At 40.4% G+C, this 10,584-nt stretch overlaps 1 protein-coding gene across 3 annotated transcripts; it reads right to left on the bottom strand.

Annotated features, from left to right (window-relative positions):
* Positions 1-785: 785 nt before the first annotated feature.
* On the bottom strand, positions 786-10,379 carry tgfa (transforming growth factor, alpha). Of its 3 annotated transcripts, XM_026167430.1 has the most exons (8): positions 10,300-10,379; positions 10,007-10,093; positions 8,800-8,970; positions 8,513-8,692; positions 4,610-4,724; positions 3,097-3,246; positions 2,906-2,997; positions 786-1,633 (listed from the first exon to the last, which is right to left on the bottom strand). In XM_026167430.1, the coding sequence occupies exons 2-8, from the start codon at positions 10,047-10,049 to the stop codon at positions 1,626-1,628; spliced, it is 759 nt and encodes a 252-aa protein (XP_026023215.1). In that variant the 5' UTR covers positions 10,050-10,093; positions 10,300-10,379; the 3' UTR covers positions 786-1,625. The 3 variants fall into 3 exon arrangements, with proteins under 3 accessions (XP_026023215.1, XP_026023216.1, XP_026023213.1); XM_026167431.1 differs by having other exon boundaries at positions 8,513-8,677; positions 10,007-10,368; XM_026167428.1 differs by having other exon boundaries at positions 10,007-10,367.
* Positions 10,380-10,584: the final 205 nt, after the last annotated feature.

The raw sequence follows: 10,584 nt of genomic DNA, 5'->3' as shown, positions 1-10,584 counted from the left end.
GCAATTAAGAGACATATGAAAGAGACAGACACACACTTGCATATTTAATTCTTCATTGGAAAACAAATAATGGAGGCTTTCCAGTTGTGCCAGCATAAGTCTGGCACCATAAAGGGATAATGCATGAGAAGCTCAACAGCAGGATGTGTTCACCCAGCAAATCCCCCAAATATATCTGTTTCAATCCTGCAATACACATGCAAATTCTGCAATGCAAAAATCACGTACTGTAAACAAAGACAAGTTTATCATCCACTCAGAGGCTTTTGGCATAGAAACGCCATCACATTCACAGTGAACACACAAAGCATGTGCACATGCTTCACAATAGTGTCAATTTGTCCTTTAATTCCCTTACCAGTAACATAAAATTATTTAGAAATTTCAAAATAACCACTTTAAACTTCAGAGGCTTTTTTTCCCTTTTCCTTTTTTTTTTTTGAGCATTGCTATAAACACGGCACTCGTATGCTTTGCATTTAAAATAAAAGCTGTGATTTAAGTGCATGCATGCTTAGGGGTATATGTGCAAACCGCGTGCTTAGTCCCATCAGTGCTCGTTCAGGCAGTTAGAAATGGCATCTCTCGTATGTGGATGCGTTTAAGTGTCTACATCGTGCAGTGAGTGCTGTTTTGTTTAGCTTTTTTTATAAGCAGTGAAGAAGCTTGCAGATGAGCGCAATTTTCCAAAGGTACTGTAGGATAAAGTGGCCACTCGTGTTGGTAGAGTTCTTGCTTGCAAATTTAAAAAAAAAAAAAAAAAAAAAAAAAAAAAAGGGAAAAAAAACAAAGAACCTCTGATGCATGCACATGTACAGGTACAGCTTAGGAATTAAAAAACGGAAACTGACAACCATTTTCGCTTCAGGAGCAATAAAGAAAGTTTCATCAAAAACGCTACAGGAATAACTTAAAGCTGCAGTCTCTGCATATACATTTTGATTTAAGATCAGGAAATCAATGTGCATGAGTCTAACAATTTCTACTTCTGTCGAGTGAAGTGAGTTCCTTCCCTAAAAACAGACACTAAAACATGTTAAAGCACCGGTTTCCCCACACCAGAAATTATTAAAATGTCCTTCGTGCTCATAGTGTTCTGATGAAAATGTGCAAAGATATTAAAAGACAAAAATAGGAATTGGGGATGTATGACTCAAGTGAATTATTCTTGTCCTGCAGCTTGAAATAACGCCTTTTCTATTCAGCATCCACACAGGGTGATTAATGGCCTTATAGATAAATTCCCATGTCCTTTAGGCCAGCCATAAACTCTAATCAGGACACACAGGGCTCTTCTCATGCATGATTTGGCGGCAGCATCAGTCTCAGAGGGTCAAACAGTCTGCTGCAATTCTGAGTATTTTCGTAGAATCAAAGAGCAAAGCAAACACATTCCTAGATTGTTGAAGTCCAAAAGGTCCCAGTCATCAGATAGGAGAAATGGAGCATTTAACCTCCCACATGAAGGAGGCCTACCTCAGTCACACTTAAGATACTGTATTATCACTTCCCTTCTGGCCTGCTGTACCACTTTGGATGCAAGCCGTGGGGTTTGAGGACCAGGCAGATGAGGAAGACTGAACACGGCATGAAACGAAGAGCTCATGTTCAAGTGAGATGTTTTCTCAGACCACTGAAAGACAAAGCCCAAACATTTATGTTTATGTTAAGGAATTGTCTAAATAGTTAATATTCAGAAGATTATCAACAAATTCCACAAAAGACGAACATTAAATTGGTGACGCTGTTGTGGTACATGAGGTATGATGATTATTTTTTTTATTTTATCCATAGAAACTCTACTTTTTGCACCCCTTTCCTACTTCCAGAGGGCCTTCCATTTTTAGCTCCCTCGTGGAAATGATCTAAAAATAACAATCACTATCAACTAACCGAACCTTTACAGGGGATCGTCACTGCTGATGAGAGCTGGGTCTCCATCTATAACCTGAAGAGACCACAGTTTGCAATCCCAATGATGGAGAGGTCAGGAGCAGGAGCGGGACTTTTAACTGAATTCAAAGTTCTAGTAATCAACGGTTCAAGACTTTTAAAGTAGTATATTTTGCCAGCATGCACCAGCACACAGTTTACTGGCCAGACCTACACAATCAAGTTGCTTTATATAGCTAGGTCAAGATCCTACAAAACTATAACACATAACCCAACACAAGCATTTGGCAACAGTGGGAAGAACAAACTCCCTTGCAATAGGAAGAGTGCTACAGCAGAACTGCAGTCGGGGAGGGGCCACCAGCTGCCTCAACTGCCTGGGTGGGGTGAAGCGCACATCATAAATTCAGTTCAAGGGGATAACGGAGGGCAAAATATAAGAATTTAAAAACTACTACTAATAAAAGTACTCCAAGCAGTCCAAAGTTGACCTTGAAAGAAAAAACGTTATGTGATATACATTTATCTGCCAAGTTTTTTTAATGTCCGTTTCCCAGCGTTTTGAATCTTTGTGATTGCACCTTCTATCTGCATTGTTGTCCAGTTACACCAGTCACAAACATGTTCACAGATTGGTGTTCACTAGTCTAAAAAGGGTCCCTGACAATATCTTACTAGAAATCTCTGTGGCCTGTTTGTGCTTAATGCAGAAGCTCTTCAAACAACTCTGAGCCACACACAGCTGTCAGGAAGTATTGAGAAAAAGAAATGATTTCATTAAAAATAATGTCCATAACAGAAAATTTTAACCGTAATCACAGACAGATAAATGGATGCACTCTCTGTGCAAACACGGCAAATGTTGACAGCCCATATTAGTTGCCCACAGTCTTCACTGCTCTCAGCTTCCACCCTCTCATATTCATCTAATGGATACTGCATCCCCTGCAGTGTGTAAGTGGAACTATGAAGTTAAAAATGCACTTTGTAATAAGAAAGTAAAGTCAAGTACCACTCTCAGATGGACAGCAGGACACGCCGTGCTTTTCTGTAACATGGTGATGTGCGTGGCTGCGCCTGCGACAGTCCTGTCTCCACCAGCAGCTGGAAGAAAAATAGACCAAGCAAACTCACTGTGGCATCAATTTCATCTAATTTTCAATTAATCTGTTGCTTACAGCACAAGATATTTATGTAACTTACTGTAAGACTGTACATAACACCATGATGAGAACACACCCAATCACACACAACACCAGCATCGTGGCAATGGTCTGTTGCCTGTGATTGGTTGCAACTACAGCGAGGAGGTCTGCATGCTCACACCTCATCCCGATAAAGCCTGGATGACATCTGCAACACAGAAAATCTGGATGAAAAAGAGCCGCTGATGGACTTTCATGACACCACTGCTGGCTAAAATGGAAAGTTACAACAGTTGTAGTTAAAGATTGTGATTTCATCCAATGAATCATATTGATACCACAGACACCAGAATGCAAAATGTAAATCTGTTTTTAAATCATTTTGCAAAGGGTAGCAGAACAGCACTATCACAGAACAGGGCCATCTTGATGTGAACTAAATGATTTAAAGGCTCGAATTATCTCTGGTCACCAAAAATTATATAGAAAGGCTCAATATAATACCAAAAACAAACCCTACACACCCGGTGGAACATCTCACAAATAATTAGGTTTATGTAACACCTGTTTTTGGTTTTTTGTTATTTTTAGGTGTAAAGACGGGGGGGGGGGGGGGGGGGGGGGGGGGTCAAACTTCAACAATTATGCAAATATGGAGATTTAAATATCTGTATTGGTATATGACATAATAAAAGATTCACAAAATCCAAGAAACTCTCTGTAAGAACTAACTGGCCACAATTTTCAGGCCTGAAAACTGGGGCCACGGGATATTTTTAATGTTTAAAAACATTAAAAATATCCTGTACTGGACATCATTGCGTTAGCTCAGGAATAAAATAATAATAATAAAAACCCACACAACATCAGTGACAAAAGTTTGTATTTTTATCCACAAAAGCAGCTTTAGATTCTGCCATAAAGACTAAACCATATGTATTTGTGTATTTGAGATAATAAAACACTGCAAACTCCATTGACATGAATAAGATTATGATGCACTCACTGATGGTCTAATGGCTCAAGCAGGCCTTAATTGTTTCCACAAGACGATCCCAAACCAAATGAAGAATATATTTTAAAAAAGACTGCTTAGTTAGTCTTCAGTCCTGACTTGTTTAAGTGTTTGGAGCTTTATGAACCAAAAAGCAAAACAAACAAAAAGAAAAAACCCAGGAGATCTCAAAGTTTTGAGCAGCTGATATTCTACAGAAATTAATAATCACAAGCATTTAGATTTCAAAACATCTGCAATGGGTCTCCTCATTCCCAAAGTGCAGACTGTCACCAAAGGCAGAGGTGATGAGGGGATCTTGCTCACATAACACTGCCTTGGTATCATTTTCTGTTCAGTGGGACGTTGACGTGTTTTTCAAATAATTCTTTGGATTTACATTTTGCTCAGTGTTGCAACACTTTTGAACAGCAGGTTGTACATCAGCAGGATTGCAGTGCCTTAAATTTCAGTTTCAAACAGTTTCAGCTTTAAACTGTAAAAGTGTTGTTTTTCATGTGAGACCACAGACAGGATGCAAAGGTGGTGTTTTATAACCATAAATCCGCTAACTTACACACATGCGGGTGTCTCTTCCAGTATAAGGAAGCGGCACGTGCCGTGGAAGCAGAAGTGTCGGTGGGAGTCTGGACAGTCGTCGAAATGAGACCGAACCGCTGCTGCTACAAACTCTGTTGAGATGAGACATAATGTTGGTGTTACTCTTCATGTTGTTGATCTTAATGATGTTACCATGTTTAAAGTTGACAGAGTGTTTTTGCAGTAGTGTTTCACACTGAAGCTAATAACCAAAATGAAAGTCTTTTGGTAGAGTAGCTAGCTAGTAGAAATCCATTTTATAGGTAAAGCTGTTCAATCCAGTAACACAAATATGTAATCAGTCAATCACATGGCAGCACCTCAGTGCATTTAGGCATGTAGACATGGTCAGGTTCGACCTGAAGCATCAGAATGGAGCAGAAAGGTGATTTAAGTGACTTTGAATGTGGTTTGGTTGGTGGTGGCATTTCAGAAACTGCTGACCTGCTCTCATCTTTAGGTCTGACGGCAAATGGACTGAAAAAGCAGCAGCAGCTCTCTGGGTAAAAATGCCTCGTTGATGCCAGAGGTGATGGGAAGAGAATGGCCAGGCTGCTTAAAGCCAAAAGCAAGGCAACAGTAACTCCACCGCTTGTTACAACCAGGGTTTGCAGAAAAGCATCTTTGAATGCAGAACTTGACAAACCTTGAAGCAGATAGGCTACAGCAGCAGAAGACCACACTGGGTGTTACTCCTGAAGAACAAGAAACTGAGGCTAAGATTTGCCTGGCGCCACCAAAATTGCTCAGAAGAAGACTGGAAAAACATGCTTGGATAGATGAGTGCATGCTGCAACATTCAGATGGTAGGTTCAGGATAGTGATGTAAAGGCATGCGGGATATTTACTTGGCACACTTTGGTTCCCTTAGTAACACCTAGGGAAGGGTATCGTTTAGGTTTTATCCCATACCGGTGCCAAACTGGTACTTTTGAAACGGTGCCGGTGCTTAAATGGTGCTCAAACCGGTGCTTAAAGAATGGAGAACACAAAATTGGTCCAAAAACCTCTCATGTTCAGCTGTTTATTTGTAAAAAGATAACAATGTTAGCCTTTTCTGCAGCTATAGGGGATTTATGGCATCACTCTTGGCTGGAAGCAGTGCTTAAACAATGGAAAAAACAAACTTTGTCCAAAAACCTCTCATGTTTAACTGTTTTCCACTTTTTCTTTGGTCATTTTAGCCTTTTTGGCCAGGGTGAAGGGAGTATCTGCCATCAAACAAGAAGACAGCCGCATGTAGCTATGATGATGTTTGCTAGTTCACCTTACATGCATTAATGTAATAACGTGGTTAGCCTACTCAACGTAAATTACACACGAACAACATTAAGCTACTCACGCAGAGAAGAAGGCTGCTGCTGCATCATCATCAGTTATCATTTCTGCTACACTGGCAGGGCTAGGGGCCAGGACTCTACTCTTCGGGGTTTTGGGGGGATGTTGCTTACACCAGATAACAGGCAACCCACGCGCAGTAGATGTGCACGGTGTGAGGTCTCAGCAAGCTATCAAATACAGCCGCATTTTTCGGCTTTAAAAAAAAAAAAAAAAAAAAAAAAAAAAAGCTATGCGTCGCCAGGTGTTTCATCAGATTTGAGGTGTTACCTCCTTTGACAGTATCACAGTATCAGCTTAAAGCACTTGTTGCAGGCTGCTGAGTTTGCATATTTTGCTGTGAAGTACAGCCAGACTTTTGACCACTTCGCCTTGGGCATTTTTAATCCAGTGTTGCCAACTCCTCAGTAAGGAAAATCGCTATTGGTTGTCCTAAAAGTCGCTAGAAGTCGCTAAATGACGTCATCGCCTAATTTGCATAATTGGAGAGAAATAATAATAATGATAATAATAATAATAGATTATAACATCGTGGAAGAGACAAAGTGAGTAAAAAACGTCCTAAATGCATTTAGAGTTTATTTAGAACTACAAATTAAATTTCTTTTAGCAATTATTGTTTTGTTTTTTTAATGTCACAATTCCAACCCTGCTCCTTTACCCGGGCTTGGACCGGCAAAAGTGACCCGAAATAGGCACTCTGGTGAGTTACTTTGTGTGTGTGTTTAAGTAGTTTTAAACTTTGTGATCCACAAAACAGCATAAGAGTAAAAGAGTAAAAGAAGAACTGACTGCGTTACAGCACCCGCTGCTTGTTGAGAGTAAAAGCAATACGCGCTTTCACGTCTTTTTTTAGCGACTCTTTTTAGAAAAAAAGCCGCTAAGGGGTCTGAAAACTCGCTAAATATAGCGCTAAGATGGCAACACTGTTTTAATCTGTAGCTCTGCTCTAAAAGAACGTATGTACCTGGACCCGCCTACTATCCTCGGAAACGTAAAATGATTGGCTAGAATCTAAAGTGTATGACATCTCAGGAAATAAAGCACCGAAATGTGCTCTGCTTTTCAGTCTGGTTACTACCGTTTATGTCAGAACGATGGCACCGGATACCGGTACCCATCCCTAGTAACACCTGAGCACTTTTTGGGATGGGGTAGAATGAGAAAGTCACATCATGTGCAGTGGACCAATCTGCAGCACTTGTGGGATGCTGTCGTGTCACTATGGACCAAAATTTCTGAGGAATGTTTCCAGCACCTTGATGAGTGTTTGCCATGAAGAATTAAGACAGGTCTGAAAGCAAAAGGAGGCTCAAACAGATTGCTTAATATGACTGTACCCATGGTAAATGAGCAGCCTACAGGAGCTCAGTATTTTAACTCAGTCTCTTCATATCTGTAAATTTTACCCAAAATTTGTAAATCATATGCAATCCCAGTGCCTGTATTTACAATAGTCAGGATGACAAAGGTGGATGTGATAACTCTAAAAATAGTATAAATCTACCAAGACCTGAAACAACACCACCTACGAAATCCTACAGTTGACACACCCACGCCACAAACGGTAGACTTTAGTTCCCAGCTGCGGACGGCTTTGTGGTGGCTTACGTCTTTCATTGTACCTGAGAGGAACAATTACAGTAAAGAACGTCAATGAAAACCCCCAGTGGGAGGATGCAAACAAAATCTTTTCCCATCAGTCTTACTGGGACTCAGGAGAGTGCCCATCCCTGCAGGTTGCATTGTTCTTAACAAAAAAAATAAAGCCTACAATGCAGCTTTTTTATCAAGCAGCAATCTCAGCTTTCCCTGTGAAACAAAACAACAGGACAAAAATAACCGATTAAACGAACACAAGGACAAAACATGACATTTCTTTTACGTAGGCAGTACAGCCAACTGAATTCCTACACTACTGACTCAAACAAATGTGAATGCAGCACAACCATCCAAAAACAGATGCCACTTTGTGAGAGCGATGAACATCCAGACAGATAGTTGTATTACACGCTGCCTTCGTCACACACTTCATTCCAACGGTAAATGGGCTGTTGGACTGCAGTCTACATGTATTGTCTCCTCCTTTCAGACTCTGTGAAAGCGCTCCGTTGTGCCTGAGGCATCTGCCTGACAACCCCTCTCACTTTCCATGTGATTTTGATGGCAATTTGAAGTAGGACTGAGAATGAATACATCCTTTAGGGCAAGAAAGGGTGTTTTTCAGATAATAATTCAACACTGTAGGTGCAGCTTTTGTAAAACGGCTAATTGTATACTGCTCATATACACTGGCCCTAATCTTTCATTTAACATAATTGTTCCCTGACTCACACTAAGAGGATCAATTATCAGCGCGCGCCACACTGTCTGCGTAATGTTAATGCACTGTTGGGAAACATCGCAGTGATTGTATACGTGTGCTGCCATGAACAGAAATATGACTTGAAAAGCAGGAAACATTCCTATAGATGGTTTGACAGCGACCCTAGACTTCCTCTGCATCTTCACGTACTTGTGATACTCATATACTGAAACTTACTTTTAACAGGGTGGATGTTGATAGTAGTGGTTCCAGTGAGGCTTTTGGTTGCGCTGCTGCTGGTGTTTGTTGAAGAGCTGCTTGCTGAGGTGTTAGCAGCAGAGGAGGTGGCATTAATAGAAATGGTGGCATCAGTAACTGTTGCATTTGTCTGCCTTGGTCCGACTATAAAGAGAGAACCTGTTAACATATGATTACAGATACAGAGAGAGTGGATAAAAGGACAGCGGCATGTGGAAAACATCTCAATCGTGACCTTAGATTTTCATGGATCATGACTTGCTTACTTTTAACTGTAGGGATGTTGGTTGTGGCTGGAATTGTTGTGCTTGTGCTGCTAGTTGCCGCAGAGCTGCTACTGGAGGCATCTGGAGGAGCAGTGGAGTTTATACTGATGGAAATATTGGCTTCAATAGTTACTGAACTGCTGTGCCCTGCTCCGAAGGTAAAAAGAGAGCCTGCAGAGAGAAACATAAACAGCTGTTAATGTAGGGCAGGTATAGTGTGAATATCACACACATGGGATTAACACCCCAAACCATGCAGGACAAAAATACCACAAATTTCACTGTTAACTCACTATCGAGTACCATAGATATTGTAGAAGTACCTATAGAAACATTTTTTAATACATATTAATATAATCTGATTGCTGCCCATCGATAGAAGCTTGTTTCTGACCAAAAAAATATATATTTTTCTTCCTTTTATAAGCCAAAATTTCCACTTTCCAACTCAAACCTCTGAGAAAATTACTCAAAATTGAGACAGTAACAGAATAACCTGAAATTCTGACTTATGGATGGCAAAAAATATTAACAATAACAATGTTTTTGTTTAGTGGCAGAAAGCAGCTTCCATACCCCTCCAAATGAAAACCAGGTGTCTCATATTCTCCTTATTACGATCAACCTGAAGGTTATATCTAACAGTCTACTCATGGACCATTATGACTTACTCTTCAATTTGATATTAATGCTTCATTGAGTAACAGGCACCCAACAATAGTAACAGGGTCAAGCACCCACTAAAAGGATGAGATGAAAGCACTATAAATACAGCTGGTCCCGTGAAGACACGCAATTACAACCAAAAAACTGAAAATAGATCCTAGAAATAGGCGCGGTGGTTTATTGTTTAAGGTGATGACTGACACCAAACGATTATGAGAAATGTGACTGCACACACTCTTCACCTTCCAGTCACAAATATAGTCGATAGAATAATTAGTCCAAGTAGATCACCCACATAAGTTAAAACACACCCACTAAAGCCATTTAAAATAAATAAATAATAAAGTTATTCAATTTAATGATTATATAACGTTAAATAATAGAGCCCAAAAAAAGCACAGGGGGAGGAATGCTCACATTCAAGCTTATTAACTTTGTTTAATTTCTATTTAATTGTTTTTCAACATTTAACACAGCGTTTGACGTCACTTTCACGAGTGAGATTACAATCGGACGCTTTTCTGCAGGGTTGGCTACTCACCGCTAATGAGTAAAATTGTTCCCCAGAAAATCCGAGTCATCATGATGAGCAGCTCTCCAAACCGCAGGAATATGACGAGCAGTTTCACTGAAACGCGGGTGTGTTAAGAAGCCATATCAGTCATTAGTGTTGCAGACCCCGGGACAAGCAGCAGCCGCAGCGGCGACCATCAGCAGAGACCACATTTAATCCGGCGAGCATACACCTGACCTGTTCTCTAGTGTCAAACATTAACATCTGATCTATCCACAGCTTCTTTTGGGGCGCAGAAAACTAACCGCGGTCGACTTTACCTTCTTTGCCTTCCTGGATGTCCGAGGGTTTAACTTCACAGTGTTCAGTTGAGGAAATTGGTGTGTAATCCCGTCAGAGCTGACCAATTAGAGGCAGGGAGGGAGGAGGAGGAGGAGGAGGGGTACCATCCCATTATGACCTCAGTATGACATCTATGTTTGTTTTTTAATTCTTAGCCCAAATGTAAGAGTTCAGTTTTTATGTATTAATATTTAATCTGATTTAAAGTGTGAGAGAGATGTCCTTCTCCACGTCTTCTCCACTCCTGCTACATCAAGTTTAAA

This window comes from Astatotilapia calliptera, chromosome 5, assembly GCF_900246225.1.
Source record: "Astatotilapia calliptera chromosome 5, fAstCal1.2, whole genome shotgun sequence".
NCBI lineage: Eukaryota > Metazoa > Chordata > Actinopteri > Cichliformes > Cichlidae > Astatotilapia > Astatotilapia calliptera.
This window is presented reverse-complemented; position numbering and strand designations above follow the sequence as displayed.